The sequence below is a fragment of the Globicephala melas genome, chromosome 4 (genome assembly GCF_963455315.2).
Source record: "Globicephala melas chromosome 4, mGloMel1.2, whole genome shotgun sequence".
Lineage (NCBI taxonomy): Eukaryota > Metazoa > Chordata > Mammalia > Artiodactyla > Delphinidae > Globicephala > Globicephala melas.
In genome coordinates, this window is record NC_083317.1 from 117,115,027 (window position 1) to 117,139,333 (window position 24,307).

At 35.7% G+C, this 24,307-nt stretch overlaps 2 protein-coding genes across 4 annotated transcripts in view; one reads left to right on the forward strand and one right to left on the reverse strand.

Annotated features, from left to right (window-relative positions):
• HLTF (helicase like transcription factor) overlaps positions 1 to 13,135 on the forward strand; it is a 59,791-nt gene extending 46,656 nt beyond the window's left edge. The window contains exons 19-25 of one of the 2 annotated variants that reach the window (XM_070045498.1): positions 1,443 to 1,567; positions 2,042 to 2,232; positions 3,748 to 3,873; positions 4,187 to 4,299; positions 4,697 to 4,877; positions 8,256 to 8,336; positions 10,832 to 13,135. In XM_070045498.1, the coding sequence (XP_069901599.1) occupies positions 1,443 to 1,567; positions 2,042 to 2,232; positions 3,748 to 3,873; positions 4,187 to 4,299; positions 4,697 to 4,877; positions 8,256 to 8,336; positions 10,832 to 10,984 (970 nt within the window). In that variant the 3' untranslated portion in view covers positions 10,985 to 13,135. The remainder of the gene's footprint in view (positions 1 to 1,442; positions 1,568 to 2,041; positions 2,233 to 3,747; positions 3,874 to 4,186; positions 4,300 to 4,696; positions 4,878 to 8,255; positions 8,337 to 10,831) is intronic. The other variant, XM_030873278.3, reaches the window with a different exon arrangement.
• Positions 13,136 to 20,239: 7,104 nt separating this feature from the next.
• The window catches only part of GYG1 (glycogenin 1), a 38,192-nt gene continuing 34,124 nt past the window's right edge, over positions 20,240 to 24,307 (reverse strand). Inside the window, exons 6-8 of one of the 2 annotated variants that reach the window (XM_060298505.1) lie at positions 23,611 to 23,830; positions 21,367 to 21,417; positions 20,240 to 21,104 (exon numbers count right to left, since the gene is read on the reverse strand). In XM_060298505.1, coding sequence (XP_060154488.1) covers positions 20,931 to 21,104; positions 21,367 to 21,417; positions 23,611 to 23,830 — 445 coding nt within the window. In that variant the 3' untranslated portion in view covers positions 20,240 to 20,930. The remainder of the gene's footprint in view (positions 21,105 to 21,366; positions 21,418 to 23,610; positions 23,831 to 24,307) is intronic. The other variant, XM_030873280.2, reaches the window with a different exon arrangement.

Below are 24,307 nucleotides of genomic sequence, written 5' to 3' on the forward strand. Positions count from 1 at the left end.
TTTTATTTTATTCTATTCTTTAAAGTCCAGGAATTTCACCAGGATCTCTGTTGATATTTTTATGGAACATGTGGTACCATTTAAATCTGTAGATTCCAGTCTTCCTGCACCCCCTTTTGGGAAAGTTCTCTTAAATACTGTTTTCTGTTCCATTATTTTATTTCTTTCTGTGTATGCTGGATATTCTTTTTTTCCCATAGGTATCATTTTATTCTAATCATTTACATCTTTGTTTAATTTTGCTTTTCTCAATCCTGTTTCCCACAATCTTATGTTTTTATCAGTGGCTAGTCTCTTTTATGCTGGCTTCCCTGTGGCTTCCTCTGATAGTTTACTTTTCTCTTTCATACTTTTTAGCTGTACCAGCTCATCTTTGATCTCTATTTTGTTTTGCCATACCTTTTCAAGTTTTGTCTCTGCTTTAAGCTATTGGTGGGTTTTTTTTGGCGGTACACGGGCCTCTCACTGCTGTGGCCTCTCCCGTTGCGGAGCACAGGCTCCGGACGCGCAGGCTTAGCGGCTATGGCTCACAGGCCCAGCCACTCCGCAGCATGTGGGATCTTCCCGGACTGGGGCACGAACCCGTGTCCCCTGCATCGGCAGGCAGACTCTCAACCACTGCGCCACCAGGGAAGCCCTATTGGTGTTTTTTTAGGAGGAACTGTTTTATTGAGTGGTGTTAAATCATGGTAGCATTCTTGGTCATAATTTTTATTTGCTCTATGGCAACATTTTTCTGGTGAGTTCTCTTTCACTGCCATTTGTTCTCTCCCTTGCTCTTTGCTGATTGTTACTCATATATGAATGTCTTGAGCTCTTTCTGGACTAGCTATTTGCAAGAGATTCATATGACGGGACAGGAGTCATAGCTGTATCCTCGACCGGCAGGAAATATATCCTTATTTAATTATGACTCAGGGTTACATGTGAGTTCTTTCAGATTTTACTTGTGCTCATAAAACAGATCAGAAGCTTTAGGGTTCCTTACAATACGGAATGCTGTGGTTATAGTCTTTTCTGAAAACACAGTAGGGCCATGTGTTTCCTATTCAGCTTGCCTTCCCTCCGTCTTGGTGTAAACTTGTCCAGGGGCGTTCAAGCCATGAGCCGTGCACATAAGAGATGGTGATTTTCTCCTTAGGGCATGCTGTTTTGAAGAATTGTGCTCTGGCAGGCAGGTCTGCTTGAGGTCTGCAGTCATCTCTCAGTATCTTCCTTTTTGACTTCTACTGCAGTTGGCAGCCATTTCTCATATACTTTGCTTTATTGTTACAAATCTCTCCTGGTTTCATTAAAGATAGAGTTTACTTTTCTGTTTTCCATTCATGTTTTGAAGTGATTTCCAGGGAAGAAGAAAACAATGCCATTTTTGTTGCACTGTTTTAGAATAGGAAATATTATTGCTTAGAGGCCTTCATAATATTCAGTGTTTTTACCTCTAGGTATTTTAATGAAGGGACTGTCCTTGCACACTATGCAGATGTCCTGGGTCTTTTGCTTAGATTGCGGCAGATTTGTTGTCATACTCACCTTCTTACAAACGCAGTGTCTTCCAGTAGTCCCTCAGGTAGGTAAATGTGGTTGGTTTACACATCATATTTATTAGAGATATTTAAATCAGAATGAGACATTTTTCATATGGCCTAAATTTAGTTTGTCAAATGGACATTGATTTTAGAATAGGACTTAACTAGAAATATACTCAAGAACCTCTCAACAATGAAATGGAATATTAATGAGGTTTTCAAAGATTTCCAGTGATAGTCTTAGAAGAAAGGTTCAAATTGGATCAGCCTTTTATTCTATGGTAGTACCCACAGATGGTGTTACAGTGATGTTTCTGTGTAAGGTATGTTATGTGGAGCTTCTGAATTTTTCTTAAAATTTCACATTTAAATCATGCTTTTTGCCTGTGATTAAAAAATAAATAAATAAATAAATAAAAAGACTTAAGACTGCCCAAGCAAAACTTTTCTCTACATAAGGAAGATTAAGATTGTCTAGTCATATTACAAGTCTTGCTCTGAAATTAATTTTTCAGCCTTTTCTCTAGGAAATGATACACCTGAAGAACTACGAAAGAAGTTAATAAGGAAGATGAAGTTAATTCTGAGCTCAGGTTCTGATGAAGAATGTGCAATTTGCTTGGATTCTTTAACGGTTCCTGTCATAACACATTGTGCACACGTCTTTTGTAAACCCTGCATTTGCCAGGTCATTCAGAATGAGCAGGTTAGTTTTATGCTGAATACAAATTCAGTGTTTGATGGAGTGGTGTTGCAGTGTTGAGTGTAATGAAAACCCAAGTCCAACAGAGACTATAAAGAGTTTTGCACTTGGATTTACTAGTGCACCTTTTATATATAGTTAATTTTATCAGTGTTTTAATAGATATGTTTCATTATAATTAAGCCCTTTTAATATAAAACGACATTTTTTGGAGGTATATTTCACAGTCAGTATTTTAGTTCTACTAACTCTTTAGATCATCTTTGTCTAAGAAATAGATTGATAATGTGAGACACAAAGGTAATTTAAAATTTTCTAGTAAAACAGATGAAGTTAATTCTTATAATGCATTTTTATTTATCCAGTATATCTAAAATATAAAAAATTAATGAGATACCTTACATGATTTTTTAAAACTTAAGTGTTCAAAATTCAGTGGTATTGTGCACTTAGAACACATCTCAATTTGTCTTTACCACATTTCAACAGCTTAATTGCCATGCATGGCTGTTGGCTACTATAGCTAGGTAGGTCTAGATGCATGTGAAGTGGAATAATCCTGTAAGCAATCCTTCTGAGGTATAATTTTTTAAAACATTTTTATTGAGATATAATATACATATAACGAAAAATGCACATCATGATTGTATAGCTCAGTGAATTACGAAGTAAACAAATCCATATAACTACCACCCAGATCTTCCTGTGTTCCTTCCCAATCATTACTCTCTCCCTCCTCTCTAAAGGTAACTCTACTATACTGACTTCTAACATTGTTTTAGGTTCAGAATCTTTTTTTTTGTAATGGTATTTGGTATGTAGTTATTTTAGGTATAATCTTATTAGTATGCCTTGGTACAAAATGGACACAACAGATAACTGCTTTGAATGAACCTGATAGGACTTATCAGATCTGGACTGGCTTTATAGGCTATTAAGAAGGAAGTTAGGGGCTTCCCTGGTGGCGCAGTGGTTGAGAGTCCGCCTGCCGATGCAGGGGACACGGGTTCGTGCCCTGGTCCGGGAAGATCCCACATGCCGCAGAGCTGCTGGGCCCGTGAGCCATGGCTGCTGAGCCTGCGCGTACGGAGCCTGTGCTCCGCAATGGGAGAGGCCACAGCAGTGAGAGGTCGCGTATCCCCCCCAAAAAAAAAAAAAAAAAAGAAGGAATTTATTCTAAAGAATAGTTCTATGCTATATTGTAATTAGGTTCAAGAAACTTATTCATGATTTATTTGTCTGAAAATAGTATAATATTTATTGTTTCAAGCTCTTGCTGCTAGTCAAGATCACCTACTTTTGCTTTTTTACCAATCCCACTTACTACATTAGAACATTATATCTGCCTGGAGTTCAGCATGTACACATTTATCTCAAATGGATGAATCTAATAAAAGGTTTAATAAAACGCTGGCTATTAGGGAAATAGAATTTACCATGCCTTTTAAAATTTTTAGGCAAATTTATATTTCTGTTCCTTTGTTAAGTGTCACTCGTACTTTGTTCTTTCTTATATAGCCACATGCTAAATGCCCTTTATGCAGAAATGATATACATGGAGACAATTTATTAGAATGTCCTCCAGAAGAATTGGCATGTGACACTGAGAAAAAGCCTAATATGGAATGGACATCCAGTTCGAAGGTAAATATACATGTGCAAATGTTTGAGTATTTGTTATATGTTTATATAAAGAAATAGCGTATTTAGAAATAGTAATTCTGCTTTTAATCCTGTCATTTGAGTATTATACTCTGTTGGTGGTTACTGGCTTTTTGTTTCTTTCTGGTGGTGAATTTGAGAGATGAGAGAAAGCATTCAGATGATAGTATTTTTTTAGTCTCAATTTTTAAAAAAATTGGTGGTCTTTTACATTTGTATTTTAGGGAGATAACATGGCAGGACCTTTCTCTTCCAATTCAAAATGGAATCTAATGGGTATCCTAATTTTTTTCAGATTAACGCTCTAATGCATGCATTGATTGACTTAAGAAAGAAGAACCCCAACATAAAAAGTTTAGTTGTTTCTCAGTTTACAACATTTCTGTCTTTAATAGAAACACCACTCAGGTAAGTTCAACAGTGTTTCTCACTTGGAGCAAAAGGATTTTATATAAATGTTTTAATTTGGATAGCAAAAAATCATTATGTATGTTTTACCACTTTTATTCATTTCATCTATCTAAAATAACAGTAGCAATAAAGAATACTCCTGAGAACTTAAAATTTTAAAGATTAAGTCCTGAGTTCATAGGAAAAAGGTTGACTGCAGGGCCTGACATATTAGTAGATGATTAGTAAATATTTGTCAGCAGAAATGAAAGAATTGGTTGAATGAAAAGATTACAATTACTTAACATGTTTTTTTTTTTTACATCTTTATTGGAGTATAATTGCTTTACAATGGTGTGTTAGTTTCTGCTTTTTATAGTGTTGTGTTACTTGTCTCTTTTGTCCCCTCCATTAGAGCCTCTGGATTTGTGTTTACTCGTTTGGATGGTTCTATGGCCCAAAAGAAAAGAGTTGAATCAATTCAGTGTTTTCAAAACACTGAAGCAGGATCTCCAACTATAATGCTTCTATCCTTAAAAGCAGGTGGAGTTGGTTTGAATCTTTCTGCAGCTTCTCGAGTATTTTTAATGGATCCAGTAAGTAGTTTTGTAGACTTTTTGGTATGTTACTACTTCTTTAAAAAAATAAAAACAAAAAACTATTTGGTAAATACCTTTATAGTTGTAACTGATTGTGAAAATTCTTAGGCAAACTTTAGAAATAGACAATAACTTAGTAAAAGTGTTTTAAGGACTTTCTCTTAAGTGCTTTACATATATCAACTGAAATTCTCACAGCATCTCTATGAGATGGATCTTGTTACTATCCCCATTTTACATGTGAGGAAACTGAAACATGGAGAAATGAAATAGCTTGCCCTATCACACAGCTAGTGATATACAAATCAGGATCAGAGTCCATGTTTATAAGTATTATGCTGTGCTTTTCTACTGCTCTTCTATATACAGAATAAGTTTCTGTTAACTAATGCTTTAGGGAAGTGTTTTCATTGATTCAGCCGATGAATCAATGAGATCTTACTTTGTGTCAGGGAATCTTACTGGCACAGGGAATCTGGATATAAACAAGATAGACAAAGTAGCCACCATCATGGTGCTAATAGTCTCAAGCTTTAACGTGCATAAGAATTAGGAAATGCAATTTGACCTCTGTCTTCAGATTTAGGAGTTCTTGGATGAGACCCAGGAAACTACATTTTTATATAGACCATAGGTGATTTTAGGTGCACATGGTCCAGCATCACAGTTTTAGAAACAAGTACCATTAATGGAATGCTTTGGGTAAACTTTAATGTCTAACACAGTGTAATTACTGTGCGCAATACAGGTCTAGGGGTAGAGTGGGAGTTAAAATTCACTCTGAACTTGACACATCAAACTGTGTGGCTTAGAGTTGCATCCGCACAGGAGCACTTCTTTTCTGATTGCACAAAGGGGCTTTTTGGACTGGAAGCACTCTGAGCTAATTCAGTTTCTAATTTGCATTGGGCACTGTTTGGGCTGGAGGTAACCCTGTGCTGTTTCTGTGCATTCACAGATCTAAGGTTTGTGGTTTTAGCTTGCTGCCTGAAACTCAGAAAATTCATAACAAAGAAATTTTACTAAGATACAAATTTTGAGTTATTCTGGTTAGGCTATCTAGTTGAAGCATGTACCTGTTACCAAGGCTTTTCTTCCTCTCCTGAGGGTAACCTTTCCAGTAATATTAAAACCAGAGCCATACTTAGGCATTCATGGGTTTCATGTTAATGCCATCGGGATGGCAGTGGTCTGTCGTATTTTCTTGCCTTAGTTCTGTGGATGAAGTTTTAAATCTTTGCTAGAGTTTTAGTATTATGGTTATTATAAAAAATATGCATTGTAACTGCAAGTTAAGTTACATGTTAGCTAAGCAGATGATAATTCTAGAAGCTGATTTTTGGAACAGATTCCCAAATTATTATTTTTTGGTTATAATCTTAGTACTTCATAAGGAAGAGGTTGTTAATACAAAATACAGTAATTTAATTAGTATTGTAAAGTTGACCAGAGACTAAACTCTTTAACAGTTATACTTTTAGAAAACTTACAGAATGTTTTAGCAGTTTCATAGTAAGTTGGTTGTTTTTCATTGAACATTTCAAGTTTTCAGATATTGTTTCTAACTTTAAAACAAAAGCCAGGTCCTAGAAAAATAAGATTCAGTAAAAAAAAAAAAAAACAAAAAAACATTGCTCATGAAGATTTTTACCTCTTTGTCGAGTATTATATAAATGTTAAGATTTATTTGTATTTTGATGTTTCATTGTGAGCTTTTTTTTCATTATGAGCTTTTGATAAAGTTAATTGCTTCCTTCATCACTACATAAGAGAATGGGAGCTATCAGTTTTACATTATCATAAAGTAAATTTTATTATACATTTAGTCATACTTGATGTATACTGCCGTCTCACCATGAGGTTCCTAGACAAAAGACAGCAGAGAGGAACATTTTATCTGAGCTCTTAGTATAATGGTTTCAAAATGGGTCCAATTGTAAAATACGAAATATTCACAGAATATGACTGTCAGTTTCATAAGGTAAATAAGTCCTTTAAATCTAACTTTTATACTGAAAAACAATCCCCAAATCAAATTATAGCAAGTTAAGAGTAAAATCTCCTTTTCTCTTGATCTCAAGGGAACTTTATTTTTTATTTTTATTAAAAAATTTTTTTTTGGCTGCGTTGGGTCTTCGTTGCTGTGCGTGGGCTTTCTCTAGTTGCTACCCACGGGGGCCACTCTTCACTGCAGTGTGCGGGCCACTCACTGCAGTGGCCTCTCCTGCTGCAGAGCAGGCTCTCCAGGCATGTGGGCCTCAGTAGTTGTGGCTCACGGGCTCTAGAGCGCAGGCTCAGTAGTTGTGGCACACGGGCTTAGTTGCTCCGCAGCATGTGGGATCTTCCTGGACCAGGGATCAAACCCGTGTCCCCTGCATTGGCAGGCACATTCTTAACCAGTGCATGCACCACCAGGGAAGTCCCTCAAGGGAACTTTAAAAAGAAGAAAATAACTGCCTAAGTTGTACTATAAACTTGTCATCTACATATTAATTTATGATTTTGTTTCTATTTTCAGTTGGTACTTTGCTGTATAAATGTTCCTTTTCTCCAAAACACCCTGTTTTCAGCTTCAAGAGTCATCCCATAGTTTAGTTTAAAACTTAATGATCCCCTACCCTGACAATTCATGTTATTTCAAAACCACTTGACTCCTATCTTTCTAGACTGAAGAGCTCTATATCTTTTTTGCTTATCTTCCCTTTTCAGTGCTTCATTGTTTTATTCTTCACCTTAAGACAGTCCCCGTGATAATGCCAATGTTAGTTAGCTAATGTTACTTTTTTAGTTCAAAATAGGTACTGAAAATTGTATGGCAGAGTCTTAAATAATTTTTAGGACTTCTCATTACTCCTGAAATCTTTTTTTGTGCTTTTACATAATGAAAGGAGGAAAATGAAAGAAAAGAACCAAACACCAGCAGAAAAGGAGAAAACTTTTTCATAAATGGACTCAATTACCTATCTTTTCTGATGTAAATTAAGTAATTTAAGAGAGCGTATAAACTTTCTCTGTTAAGCAGACATAGTTTGATTGTAAAATGGGTGGGGGTGGGGGATGAGAAAGATATTATTTGATTAATCAGCAATCATTTATACTGTGTGCTTTCTAGGTATCAGGCCCTGTATTAGATACTAGAAGCGGTGTAGTGAAATGACAGGGGAGAGAATACCTGCCTATCATAGTAGTGATTGGGGGAGGTAGTCAGGGGCTGTGTGGAAATTTTCGTCCCCAGAGCATTTACAATGTCACTATCTGAATTCATTCAGAAAGAATTCAGTTAGTAAAAGGTGAATGAATAATACTGCAACAAAAGGACTTGGGCAGAACACTCACAGATCAGGGTGGTAATTATTCAACTCATGTTCTTATTAGGCCTGGAATCCAGCTGCTGAAGATCAGTGCTTTGACAGATGCCATAGACTTGGCCAGAAGCAAGAAGTCATTATCACGAAAGTGAGTTTTTAAGACATCTATTTTAAATAAGGTTTTCAAAATTCTACAAATAATGCGTGAATATATTGTAAAAGATTGAAATAGAATTATGCAAACTATGAAGATCATCTTTATTCTGTTTAGAAGGAAGCTACCATCAGTAGTTTAACATGCTAGTCAAAGTTTTTCTGTTTACATACATTCATACTTACGTATATGTGTAAATTTCAAAAATTTCTTAAGATAAATGGGATCATAGTTTATTATTTTGTAGTCTGTGTTTTTTCCCCCGAACAGTATATATTGGAGACTACCCTGTAAGAACATACAAATCAAACTTATTATTATTCTGTCATGGTAGACAGGCAACATAATTACATCTAATTTATTTAACCAGTTCAGTTTTCGCTAATAAAAACACTCCTATAATGAGCATTAATGTGCATCTTTGTGCATATGTACAAGTACAGTATTTCTTCAGGATAGGTTAAGAAAACTAGAATTCTGGATTTAGAACCTTATTACATAACTGTCAAGTTGTTTTCAAAACAGGCTTTATGATATATGAGAATGATGTAAATTATGCTTATAAGATGGTCAAAAAGTGACCTTCTAATACTCATTTACCTAAGACCTTTAGCATATTTGACATATCGCTTGTTAATTTTTTTTCTGTGAATTGCTTGCTTGTATCTTTTGCCCAGTTTTCATAAAGTACAAATATAGTTTTATAGTATAAAGTACTTCTTTATAAATTCTGATTTTAAACGTTTTATGTATGTTGGAAATTTTTTATTCCAGGCTCTTGCTTATCTTTGAACTTTATGTGCTTTTTGTCATGAAAAAGTTTAGAAATTTTATCATTTAAAACGTATCAGCCTTTTTCTTTGTATCTTATGGATTTTGAGGTCTTTCTTAGAACAGAAGGCTTTATCTTCAAACTTTAAGAATGAATCTCCTGTAAATTATGTAAACTGGGAGTAGTGTTTTACAAAAATGTCAATAAAAATTGCCGTACTGAAAATTTGGAGGGAAAAGAAAGAATATCCTGTGCTTCTGATTCTTTTGAAATATTTTACCTTTTTATGATTCATGATATGGATCTAACTTTTTTTCAGATGAAAAATCATTTGCTCCATTACCATTTTTTTTGGAAAAGTCCATCGTTTTTTTCTACTGATTTGAAATGTCACTTTATCATAAACTAATTCATGGGTCTCTTTCTGGACTCTGTTCTGTTCCACTGATCTCTTTTCTTTATTAATTACTCTTATTTACTATTAATCTATTAATTACTTTAATTTATAATCTATTAATTATTTATCGATATATATATTTATAATCTATTATATATAGATATATATTTATATATTTATAATCTATTTAATTAATCTATTAATTTAATTTATAATCTATTTACTATTAATCTATTAATTACTCTCTTTTCTTTAATAATTACTATGGTTTTATAAAGTATGCTTTGATATCTAGTAGAGCAAAGTGCACTCATTACCCTTTTTGAAAACTGTGTTGGTTATTAATATTATTATTTACTCTTGAATTGAACTTTGGATTTGGATTACCAAATTCCACTTAAGAAATCTTGTTTGGGATTTATTGAATTTATGATTAATTGGAAAACTGTCTTCTTTATAAATACAGAGTGTTCCCATACAAGAACTTAGATAGTATCACTCTCCTTTTTTTTAGGTCTTTTATGTATTTTGGTAACATTTTATAACACAGCTTGTATTAACAGTAACTGGGACCTCTTGTACGGTGTTGAATAGTAGTAATCACAGTAATCATTCTTGACTTGTTCCTGTCTTTGTTGGGAATACTTTTATTGTTTTACATTTAATATGTTATTCTTGGTAAGTTTCTAGTAGATATCCTTAAATAAGGTTGAGGACATTTATTTCTGGGTTAATGAGGATTTTTTTTTTTAAAGTCAAGGTTTTTATCAGGAATAAACGTTGAATTTTATCAAATGCTTATCATCTATTGAGATGATCGCTTTTTTTTCTCTTAAATTTTTAATGTTATAAATTATACCAGATGAAGGCCTGTTCTTTCATTTCTGGGAAAATCTTATTTGGCTTTTTAAATATGTTACATTTATTTTGCTAATACTCCAGCTTCAGAGTTGCCTATAAAGTTTGCTTTTTTTGTGTGTTGCTCTTATCTTGATGATGGAGTTATAATACGTAACTTATGTCCTTACAGCTGTATTCTTTATACAGGAAAACTATATTGAGTGATAAGGGGAAATGGTGCTCATCTCTAGCTATCATATCATGTTCTAAATATTCTCACTGTATATTGAGAGAAAAGGGGGAGTGAAACAGTTTCTAATAGATTATTATTGACCATTTTTGAAAGCTACGTAATACTGTAAGAAAGCAGGTTCTTTTAAAGTATCATTTTCATCATGTCAATTTTTTTTTAATTAAAGAATTCAAGTATTGTGACCTAAAAAGTACTTAACCAATTTAACTTTGTTTTTCTTTTTAAAGTTCATTGTGAAGGATTCTGTTGAAGAAAATATGCTGAAAATACAAAACACAAAGAGAGAACTTGCAGCTGGAGCCTTTGGAACTAAAAAAGCAGATGCTAGTGAAATGAAACAAGCTAAAATTAATGAAATCAGAACTTTAATTGATTTATAATTTGTGGGATTTGGTAAGGTCAGTTTAATTAGATATATACAGAAGTTTTGGAAATGCGAAAAATAGTTTTAGAAATGAGGTCTAGAGTATATCTTCTAAAAGGAGCATATCATTTTATATTAGTGAAGAGGTATTACTAATACATAATCTCCTTCTATATATGAACCTATTTTTAATGACAGTTCAGGTAGCAATAAGTTCTGTTATATACTGTGGCCTAAAATAATTTTTTGAGACAAAAAGTTACTTTTATTCAACTTTTCATATTATCTATGCTGAGTATTTTCATATATCTTCCAAGTACTCAGCTTTTTCATATTTCAGATAAGGTCAAACCTTTTATACTTTTGACCAAATAGTTATTTTCTATGTTGGACACATTTGGTTATTCACCAAAGTCTCCCATTTGTGATGCTGTGGATTCACAGTCCATGTAAACGATTAATATGTGCACAGACTATACAAGAGATTGACTTTATTGGACCTTCAGAAACCACATTTGCATTCCAGAACCTTAAATGAGAGACCAAAGTCCAGGTTAGCAAGTTACTTGTTTTTTTTTGTTTGTTTGGCTTTGTTCATGTATGTGTATGTATGTGTTTTGTTTTTGTTTTACAGTGTCATTGAGATAAAATTCACATAAGTGACTTACAATTTTATGTTCATGAAAATTGGGGATTGCGTTAGAGCACTGTTTTCTCCGTTTTAGTCAGGTGGTACCATTCTTTTTGTTTAAATGTAACTTGACGTATTAGTGTGTAAATACAGTCTGTGGGGGTGAGAAGGAACCAGTTCTGCCCAATTTGATTTGAATATTTAAATTATGGAATTGCTGAATAGATATTTCTATATATAGATAATTCTTATTTATGTAGTTTAAAAAAATAACTATAAATTTTTATAATTCAGAAGACTACTATATGTGAGAGGCATGATAATCTGGATGGAAGTTGGGCTGGATGACATCCAAAATTGTTTCAACTTTTAAAGACATCTTAATCCCTGAATGGAAAATTTTCTTTGTTATTGTGTTTAGAATCAGAATTTGATTTTGGAACTTCAGTAATTCACCCTTACATCTATCTGTAGAATTACTCATCTTTTTCCTACTTTTGTTAATAATCAAACTCACGGTAGTTGCCACAGAATCCTGGATGACTGTTTTAGTCACATTTAAAACAAACTATAAATTTATCAGTCAGGTTAGGTAGTCAGTGTTATTTTTTTCCTTAAGGAATCTTTTTTTTAATCCAAAGAAAGAAGAAATTACTTACTACAATAGGAGAAGCTTCATGTTTGATGATACAAATTTAAGAACCTTATATTTTACTTACAGTGTTGGAAGTGACTTGACTGAAAGATAAGAGGAGATTGGAGGCAGCGTTGTATTCTAGGGCACGCAATCTTAGATTTAGCACATACCTTAGCAACAAAATTCTTCCTTATCTGTGCCCTGTCCTTTGCTCCAAAGGAACAGTGGATCAGACAGCAAGAATCTTCCCAGTCCCTTTTCTCTTCGGCAGCAGGTGAGGTAGAGGGCTGATGCAAAGGACAAACAGACCTTTCTGCAGGGATGAGAGTGGAATAATAACTTGAGGTTAGTCCACTAGCATTAGGAGCAATAGGGAAGTTCTTTACCTTGTAGGACTAGCATTGCACAAAATATCAGGTTGATCAGGATCTCATAAAATATGATATGTGGGTTCTCTAAATACCAATACCCCAGTGAGATTAAGTATAAAAAGAGTTTGCAGCAAAAAACACAACCTACTCTTCTTGCTTACAAAGGCAGAGCCTTGCAAACTCACTGTAAAGGTGAAGACTTTGCTTGCTTCTTTACCCCAAACATTTACAGACTTGTGTTTTTAAACACATTCATAATGATAAATTTGGCAAGTCATTTAAAAAATACCTTTTTGGTTTTGTATAGTTTGATTAAGTGGTGTTAAATAAAAAAACAACAAATTCATCCTAAGAAAATATATAAACTACTGGAATGAAAAGTTCACATTATGTTTACGCTGTTAACTCTGTTTCGTTGCTACGTAGAGTAATAGCTTTAGAAACATCTTGAAAATATTGTATTCCCAGTTGTGGTTCAAACTGGATTTTGTTTTAAATTTAAAATTAATAAAAGTGAAAAAATTACTAGCTTCCTCAGTGCCGTAATTTTAATGAGTACTTTTTCTTTAAAGAACATTTAATCTTTCTTTATGAATCTCACACGTCTGTTCAGCTGTCTATATTATATAATTATTTTTTACTGAGAGTACATAAAAGTACTATGAGTAGCTGAGAATAACTGACTCATATTCCTACCCCTTTTTAATTTTACTAAATTTCAATTTAACTGGTTGACTTCTTATTTAGAAATCAGTGTATATATTTTTAAATTTTATGTTAAATGTCTCGATCTTCTTAAACATTAGTTTCGATTATTTTTATTTCCCCATCTGCCAGAAAAAAAGGAGTTGTGATCATAGTTATGTATAGTGGTATACTAGATAACACTCTCGATTATAGACTTTGCCCTAATTAGAGCTCCAGGATTGGAAATAATCAAGAAAATAATCATCTTATGTTTAAAACCAGTGAGTACCAATAAATTTATACTCAGGCAGTGCATGTTTTCTGTTGGCATTCATTGGTGTGTTTTTTATTCATTTTATTTATATGCTTGCCAAAGTTCTGTTCATTAGTATTCGGAAGGAAGATTCATTAAAAACATGAGGACAAATGATATGTTTGGCTTATTAATAAGAATTCAAGTGCTTAACCTTAAGTTTTCAACTGTATTAACTTTAAAATATTTGCAAAAGGTGAAATACAACAGCTTTCCTTCATTTAATTCACCCGTAAGTATGTAGTAACTTCCTTACAAGTTCTACATTCTGGAATTTGTGACCTCATTTTTATGGTGCTTCTGAATAAAAAGACCCCAAAATTCTGATAGCTGTGAATAATGGTTGGGATGCTTCCCTTGCAGTAATGTCTACTTCAAAGGGGAAACGGTTGATTAGAAATCCTGTAAGCAGACGTAATGTTTTCTTCCATGTTAAAATAGTCATAGTTACTGTGTGATAATAAGGGAGAACAGTCTTCTAGATGAAGCCATAATAATTTACTGCTTTTGAAAGGGTAGATGATATCTTATTCCCAGTCAGATCTTTTAATGGTTAAAATGGGATTTTAAAAAATCTCTTTTTCAGCTCCCTACTCAACCTTCTTGATCAAGAATTTTCTGACAAATTTAGACCTTTAAATTCTACCTTTAAGTATGAAAATTGATTTCTACATGAAAATAATACAGTTTTAATAATGTATGTCATTCAAATGTACATGGAACAGGACACCTCCATTAACCTGAACCAAGTTATAATAACTAGGCTGCACTGGGACTTCATTTAGAAGGACAGCAAATACCAAAATGACTTCTTAGATTGGTAGATAAAACAAATTCTAGGGCATGTCTTTGCACTTTTGAAAAATGCAAAAATAGTGCATCCAGACTATTCCAAGAGGGTATTTAATGTGATAGATGTGATATTAAAAGTCATCAGAGAGATTATATATTAAAACATGTGCTCTATTTGCTAAAGCAGAGATAGGACTAGTGTTTTAGGAAAGTTTCCAGTAAGTCTGCCATCTTTCAGCATTCTAGTTTATTAGAAAGGCAGATAAAATTAACTAGGATACAGTTTCCTGAATGTTTAAACTAATTTACCCTTTTTGTTAGGGTAGGGAAGGGCTATTCCCGAATAGTACATTGTAGGATTTAAAATTTTTTTTCTTGGCACTGGCACTGGTATCAATATATTGATAAAGGTAAGTTAAATATTTCATGAGAAATGGTCTAGTGAAGGCCACTTCATATGTTTCTTGCAGGTACAGGTGAAAGCAAGAATTAAGATAAAACATTGATTTTATGCATGAATCATAGACCTCGATCAAGCTTGGAGCTCACCTCCAAAGGCATAAAAATCTGTCCTTTGTGTAGGCAAATCTGACTTATAGTCAAAGGCTGTTATATCCACCATTATTCATGGGATTAAAAAATAAGGATATACTGATCACCTCCACAAACGTATGTTCTTGTAATCTGAGTTAATGTTGCCTATTTACACATCCTACAAAGTGACCCTTGGTATTTTAGGCTCCCTGGAACAGATTTTGCAGTATAATTGCGCAACTTTGCATGGAAAAGTTAATACTTCACCTTAATTAAGGAGTATCCTTGGAAGATCAGGGAAGGAAAAAGAATCTGTTAGTCTAATTCAATGACTTCTCAGCCTCTTTTATGCATATTATATGCTTTTTCCTATGGTAAATTTGTCACTTTCCTTCCAAAAGTTAACAGCCTTTACTAAATACTATTTAAAATAAATTACGTAAGCCTTTTCAGTTTAGAGCTTTTATCTCTTATGTTGTATACAAAGTAGGGACACAAAAAGTTAACACCAGGTCTTCCCTGGTGGCACAGTGGTTGAGAGTCCGCCTGCCGATGCAGGGGACACGGGTTCGTGCCCCGGTCCGGGAAGATCCCACATGCCGCGGAGTGGCTGGGCCTGTGAGCCATGGCCGCTGAGCCTACGCGTCCGGAGCCTGTGCTCCGCAACGGGAGAGGCCACAACAGTGAGAGGCCCGCGTACCGCAAAAAAAAAGTTAACACCAGATGATATGTTTAATTCTCTTCCCCACCCCCCAGTCTGATGCTTTGATATCGTTCCTCAATTTAAAAAAAAAGGCTTTGAGTCTTGTGGTCTCTTGTGATACAGATGGAGAGTTCCAAAATACACTTCCTTGTTCAGATTGCATGTTACCTGGCCACAACAATAAGGCAATATTAGGTATCTGAAGACTAGGTTTCTGTTTATCTCAACCAGGGGCCAAGAAGCCAAAAAAGGCTTCTGACCACCTAAAATAACAGATTTCAGTAAATCCATATACTTGACTCAGTAGAAAAGGACTAGTGTTCAAAGGCCCTGTTATTGAACAGTTGCCTCTTTCCCTATTTTTGTTTTAGGCAGACAGTAGGGAGCAGTGGTAGCTGATAGACTGGACGTCAAGAAACTTCAAAAACTTAAAAGTGAACACAGAATAAGTAAATCACAAGAGTTGAGTGTCTTAGTATAGGTGTCTGGAGCCCTTATCTCTAAAGGGATGTTGACCCTGAGTACATCACAGTATCGCAGCACAGTCATATAACAGAAATTTTCCCTCTTGTGGACCAATAAAACAACTGTGAAAACAGGATAATTCTGCATAGGTTTTTTTTTTTTCCCTGTATAGGCTTTTAAGATACAAAGTCTATACGTTGTGAAGCTGAACTGTGTCCAAGCCAAAATTCATGACAATTCTATCCTTGAATTTTCTTACCCATTTTTATATTACAATTTCAGGCAGCCTATTTAGGAAAGCATTTGTAAAAGGTATTTCCCACGTTCTATTTCAAGGCCATTATCCTTATCTTCATAGCAAGCAAACTGAAAGCTTTTCCATTATTTGTGTTACTTCCTAGATTTCTGGCATTTATATTTCTGGTTACATACAGAGGTTACTCTGATCTCTGCCCATTTCTCTGATCTCACTGTCTGTTTTGATCACTCATTCGTTTAATGCAGAGCATAGTTTTAGAGTTAGAGCATACACAAATCTGAATCAAAGTCCTTTGCAGATGCTTTACCTTTCTCATTCTCTGATTATCTGCAAGATGAGAATACTGTATATACATTATAGGACTGACATGAAAATTAAGCTATAAATACCTAATAAATATTCTTTCCTTTTTGCTTTCTTACAGATTTTCACTTGAGATTGAATTTCAGCATCAGAAACTCAGAGAAATAAGTTATCAAATAACATACCCAAGTATAAAAATAGTAATCTATTTGTAATAATAAGCAGAGGGAAAAAAGCAAACTGTGGCAGACTGTTTTATTTAAGGAGAAGCCAAGTCTTACTTAGCTTCACGGCCCAAGTTTCAGTGACATTAAACGGTAGACATTATACAATTGTATTTATAGATGTTGTTTATGATAATGTTTCCTGTGTCACTCAGGGAGCCGAGTTTGTCTTCTGGAAAGCCTTGACTGGTCAGCAGTTGAGTCCCCTGCTGTGTAACACCACCTCACCTTTCCAGGCGTCTTCTGCTAAAAACCCTGACTCCCTGTTGTGTTCAGTGTAAGCACTTTCTTAATGTATCAAGTGGTTCTCAAATGTCATTTGGGTCACAGTCATTGCTTGATAGTTACTTGGAGTAGAGATACTGTGACCTCAACCAAGGCCCACTGATTCATAATCTATAGTGATGAGGCCCAAGAAACCGTACTTACAAGGTGTCCAGTGTTTCTCAGGAGCAGCCAGGTTGGAGACACAGTTGCTCAAGCTTCTAGTTTCAGTTACTCCTTTTTCCTCTCTCTTCATCTCCAATCCATTAGCAGCTTTACTGCCTTCACCCTGGTGGAAGGTATGTTGGATTACCACTGTCTCTCTCCAAGACCACTATTAAACTAACTTGCCTTCCCATCAGCTCTTGTTCTCATTTAAGCTATTTTCCACCAGCTGCAGAACCAATGTTTTTAAAATGTAAATCACAAAGGTAAGACAATTAGACTCTCTTTAAGAAGGACTGGCAATGAATTGAACAAACTATATTAAAATACATTAATTCATAATGATACTAGAATAACCCCCCTCAAAACCACCTTTGGAGGATACTGTTAAACCAGTTCCTTATTTTATATACTAACTAGTGAGTGAAGGGAGAATCAAGCATTTATCCTGCCCTTTTAATAGAAACAACCTCAGGGTAACCAAATTACTGATGAATGGAAGTATATAGAAATAGTTCAGCTAATAAATGAGAGTATCACCATTTTGCAACCCCAGCGAGATAGATCATCAATGGCAGTTAAGATCATAAGGTAACTGGAGGCTTGGAAGTACCTAACAACATATAAAGTATTGCCCCCCCCCCAAAAAAATTACACCTTAATCTGACTGGCCCTCTAAATCAGTTTATAAGAAATACAGAATACAAGGAAACATGTCAAATTGCAATCAGTGAAGTGAAGAATGTGGGAGACAGGACAAATAATCTGGTTTCTTCAGTAAATAAATTGCAAGGCAACAACAAACAGGAAGGGAGGGTTAGGAAACACGACGGAATCAGAGATTTATATCAACCAATTGCACTGTATGGGCCTTACTTGGATCTTAATAAGATCAAAGTGGAAATAAAACACAAAGTAAGGGAGGACATTTGGAATTAATAGTTTCTTGGTGAGATAATTTTCTGAAGTCCTTATGTTTTAAAGATATATATGGGAATGTGAAATTTTTAATCTGGGATTTGCTTCCAAATAGTCTAGTACGGGAAGAGTTGGTGGGGATACAGATGAAACAGTTGTTGAAATTGGGTGATGGGGGTTCTTTATTCTATTCTGCTTACCTTTGTATGTCTCTATAGGTCCCCGTTAATAAAAAGTTAAATATAAATTACATTAATAAAACTTCAATCAATTGCTGTTGAATTTAAAGTAAAATCCAAAGCCCATACCTTCACCTATGAAGCCACTGCATACATACCTCTCCATCCTGTTTTATAAGCCTTTATTTCCACCAAGTTCTCACCTGCTTGCACAATTTCCTCTGAAGGGAATATTCTTCCTTCTCCTCACTCCCTTTTGGCTACCTCAGAGCCTCTCTTTCTGGCTTAACCATCATCTTGCAGGAGGTCTTTCCCGACTGCCCTAAAGGTGGACTTTCCCTGTTGTCAGTGTACTTTATTTAGCATAATTTGCAATTATATATGTTCATTTCTCTTTCAGTCTGTTTCCTACTAGAATATAAGGAACTATGTCTGTCTTGTACACTCCTATATTTCTAATGTCCATCATAGGTGTGATATGGTCAGTACTTAAGTGCTTGTTCAGTGAATTCTTGTGTTGTCTGTCTTAAATATATATGTCAACTCAAATTGTGTTTGATGTGAAACTAAGATGACTGAATTAATGCTTTGGTAGATGTAATTTCTGGAATAAGCTCAAGTATTTCCTTGAAATCAGATACATCTTTATGACCATTGAGACTGTGAAAGCAACCGAGGGCTGAAATGAACTTTAAAATTAGGCACAAATAGATTGTCCAGAAATACAGACTCTATTTGTACGACTTGCAGATTACACTGTAATGAATTTAATTTCCGTTTAGCCAGGTTCTTCTATGCATTGGATTCTCACTGGAAGAGTTTAGCTCATACCTCTCAGTGCAGAGACTCTTGGGTCAGGAGTATCTTGAGGGTCTTTGTACCATGGCACCTGACACGCAGAGGCACTTAAATCTCTGGTAGTGCTTCACGTACTTTGAAGATCACAGCAACTCATTTTCCACAGTCCAAATAATCGTAGCTTATTTTATCTTCAGAAATCATTTGTCATTTAACAGTTTATAATTTTAGGTAAGTCCTCAGGTTCTTCTTAAGCTCTTCTGGTAGCCAGCCTCCAAGGTGCCCACACCCGCCCCCCCCCCCCCCCCCGCATCCATTCTTGCCCTCCAGGTTTCCATACCCTGTATATTCATTCACACCCTTATTGAATAGGGCTGACCTGTGTAACCAATAGGCTATTGTGGAAATAAAGGAAGGTGATCTTGAAGGTTAAAAGCCACTGCGGCTTCTGGCCAGCTAAACCTCTAAAGTTTCTTGTCATGGTCTCTCTTGCTTTCTTCAACAGAATGACTTCTGATTACTCACTTCAGTTTTAAAACGACATTTTAGATCATACCCTTCACCAGCTTGCCATCCTTGCAACCTAGAATCACCTGTACATTGAATAAACATGCTTTATACTCCTATCATTCTAAGCCGTGGATAAAAATGCTAGAAGACGTTGGGTCTGGTACTGATTGTAACAGTCCTGAAAGATTACCGAGTATGTTTAGAGACTGACAATGAACCTATGACGATTTTAAGGTTACAATACTCTAAAATGTGAATACCCACTTCATACAGAAATGTGGGTGACAGATTAATTTGATCTTCCTTTCCTCCATCTATTAGATCAGATCCATCACCATCACTGGAGAACACTAGATGCAGATATCTCTTGATATCTAGAAACCAACTTTTAAAGCATGTATTTCAGTGTCAAGTTTTACACTGGTTCTTAAAACACAAATTCTACAAATTCTGAAAAATTCCCTAATACTTTTTTTTCAAGGGGAGTGGGTGCCCTTAATTGAATTAGACAACCAAGATATGTCAAGAAATCTTTATTTTTCATACAAGGTGCCACTGTAGGTAACCATCACACTGCTGTTTTCAGATATACAGAACTGAACGAAAGCATTTTAGCATGCCGCCTTACTGTACATAGAAAACTGGTGAACATCTTCAGACACTAAGACTAGGAAATAAAATGGGTTAACACCATTTGTTGATAAGCTTATGAGTCACTCAGCAGTGTTCTTATAGGCTGTCTTTACCTGAAAGCAGAATTACAATCACTCTGGCAGCGTCTGGGCGATTCTAAAATGCAGGTCTAGTGAAGGGTACAACAAGCAAGCAAGAGACAGGTGCTGTGTCCCAATCTGAAGGGAGACTGATTTGGAGCCTGGCTTGGCACATTTTAAGAGTTGATAACAGCCGTCTTAACCGCTTAAGATTTGAGTGTCCCTTACCGCGTACGTTGGCAATCGGCATAACTGAGAATTTCTGAAATACAAGCTGAGGGTTAAAAAGCAGAACTGTCCTTCATATCACAGAATTGCTACTTAACTTTTGCCCAGCTCTCACCAGTTGTCCTGCAAGACCCCCCACCCACATCTGATGGATTTTAATGAAAGCCTCTAACAACTGTAACAGACCTTTCTTAACCCAGCTCTAGATACTAAGTATCGGAAACAAGTGCCTGTGAAGTGGATGTGTCCACGGAAAAGGGCAGTGTTTCTACTGGAGGTAAGTGTCCAGCTTCCTCTTGATGTTGTCAAAGGAATCTGCTCCCATATAATCAGCCTGGCCCTGTTCCCACCGCTCCTTCCGTTCTTCTGAGGATACAAAAGGCTGTGCCGTAGCCGGGATCTCCCCAAGGGACAGCTGTGATACGGCTGATGAGACATTTTCCTAGAAAGGGGAGAATAGTCAGAGACTCCTTTAGAGCTGAAAGACCATCTTAAAGAATGCAATAAACTGAAGAAGGTGAGAAGAACCAGGATGAATTATCATGCAAGGTAGCAAAAACTGAAAAGTATTACATGAAACAAAACAAGACACAGAAATACAAGGATCATGATATTTTTCCTAACAAAATGAAGACTTCTTGACTCGGTGAAAACATAGAGAGAACAAATTAATTGGGTAGGGTTAATGTTTAAGTTCTGCATACCTTTCTACAGAAGCCACAAGAGAAAGCCAGTGTATAGACCAAGTCTGAAAGCTGCAACAGTTCATTAGAAAGTGTAAGATGGATGGACAAGGGAACACAGTCTCACGGTAAGTTCTTGATCTGTGTGGGCTCAGAAAGGTTGAGAACTTAAACGAAATGATACCTCAGAAGCTACACTTCAGAAAGAACCTAAGCAGAGAGCCGCACCACATACACAGCTGTCACATTATAAAAGCGAGAGCTAAACGGTCTGAGCCATACACCAAATTTATCTTCCTGTTCAAGCTTATTACCAAGTAGTATCTATTCCTGCAGCTTCTGTTACTTTGCTTAGTTTTGATTACGTCTTCATTTCCCATCTTCACCTTCCCTTGATTCATAACCCTCAGTCCTTGGGTTGTGGAAGGAACAAGGTAAATGTGCAGGAAATGGAGCAAACCTACTCTGCATTAAATTCGATTCTCATTACATACAGGTAGGCAATTAAATTCAGTAGTATCATAAAAGAACATCAAAGTTATCCTTCAGAAAGCTCTCAGGTGCGATAGTACTGGAAATCGTAGAGAAAAAGGAAGGCAAATGAATACATACAGGTATTGTTTTTAACAGAGAAAATGGTAGAACAAAATGTTTGAGTAGCTGTTTTTGTTGCTATATAGATGTGTAGGTATAAGTATATATGTATGTAAATATCCCGGAATTCCAAGGTATTTGGGTAGATTCCACGGGATTATATTATAGCCGAGGCAACGTTAAGTCCTTCCCTTGGATTAGTCCTGCCTCTGCCTTCCACATGCCACCGGAATGATACCAGGAGCCTCTTGCAGAGTCCTCTGCTCACAGTGCTTTCATAAGGACAGCCGTCTCTCAGACCTGGATGGGAGTCCCAGTTCTGCTACTGACTAGTCTGCTACATAACTAAGGGAAGGGATGTTAACTCCTTTAAGCCTCAGTTAATTTTAATATATAAAAAGGGGACATTAACAAAAATAATACTTACTTGACAGAGTGCTTATAAGGGTTAAATAAGAATAGATATCTTAAGCACTTACTATGTACCTGGCAATGTTCCAAGTACTGTGTAAGTATTATTTCCTGGTCCATATAAAGCAATTAGTGTAAGAATGTAAGTGTTAGTTCTTTTTCCCTTTCTCCTTTTTATATTTTGGCACAAGTGCTCATAAGTGAAATGGCTAAAATCTATACCATAGCAAAGAGAAGGATCTCTTATAACCTTATCATCTCTTATAATTATACCAAGGTAATTAACTGATCTATTAAGACTTGATTATAATTTACCCATTCAGTTTTATTCTTTTTTTTTTTTCTTTTGCGGTACGCGGGCCTCTCACTGTTGTGGCCCCTCCCGTTGCGGAGCACAGGCTCCGGACACGCAGGCTCAGCGGCCATAGCTCACGGGCCCAGCCGCTCCGCGACATGTGGGATCTTCCCGGACCGGGGCACTAACCCGTGTCCCTTGCATCGGCAGGCGGACTCTCAACCACTGCGCCACCAGGGAAGCCCAGTTTTATTCTTTATATCTTAATATGCAACATAAAAGTTTAATTTCTCATCCTCTTCCAATTCTTCCAAAAGAACAAACCTCAGAGGAAGACCTTTAAAGTCAGAATTGTTACTGTAAATGTTAATGTCATCTTCCTCTTACAGAGAGATTTATTTTTCAAGATCCAATATAACCAGAGGAGTAAAACATGGCAAATCAAAATAATCCTAGAAAAGTATTTGCTGTATGTTCATGTTATTGTAATTTTCACTTGGAATATATTCTTCTACACGATGGCAAAAATAAAATAGGTATATTTAAATACTTGCAGTTTCTAAAACATGAAATGGGGGGTTCTTTGTTTTTGTAAACCACTATTTTTTGGGGAATAATCTTACAATCTTAGGACAATGGGCTAAGAATTTTATAGTTATAACATACGGATATATATATAGATAGATAGATAGATACAGATATTATATATAGATCTATCTATCTATCCATCTAAACCTCTAAAAACCTTTCCTTTGCTCCCAGGTCTACTGAAATTTGCCACAAAATCTACTTCTCTAATCTTTGCTGGTAATATTTCTCCACTCTAAGATGGACATCGTTTTCTTTCCACAAAGTCTTACTTTATCTCTTTGTTCAAAATACCACTAAATATTCCATCTCTACCATTATACCAAATTTAAAAAAATACAGCATCAAATTACCTGAAGGAAAAAAACAGAACCTACCACGTGTACGTATGAGCGGGTGTCTTTGACAAGGCCAAACTGCTGAAGCAGAGGTAAAACGCTGGTCGTGAAGATGTCCCACCACAGGTTGAGAAACTCTGGATGAGTCACAGTGGGATCGTGGGGCTCACTTCTGACACTTTTTGTTTGAGGATCGTAAGTATAATTCCACGGTTTGATTCGTCCTAGGAAATGCACAACTTTGGCATTTGCACCAAATCTGCCAAGTGAGCACAAGTTGAAGCGGTTAGTGGATTCTGAGCACTGACAGTTCACCTTCCATCCGGCAGCAGTGGCTGGAAAAAAGGTGGAGCTCACTGGAACAATTTTAGACTTCTAAAATTATTCAGTTATATGTTAAGTATACAGAAAATCCCAAAGTCGCAGTGGATCAGTGCAACAACCCAACGCTGATTTACTGTGGATAGCAGAGGTACAGCCACTTGTTAAACCATTTGATAGTACCTAGTAAAACTGAAAATGCTCATACTGTACAACCTAGAAGGAAGCTCAGCTCCTAGGCACATACCCTACAGAAACTCTTACACGTGTGCAGCAGGAAACATAATCAAAATGTTCACAGCAGTAGCACTGTCTGAAATAGTCGTAAACTGGAAACAACTGAAGTGACTACACTTTAGATTACTGTTCAGCAAGTGTTCGTGCCTTTTCCCAGTCTCCACAGGGGGAGTACACT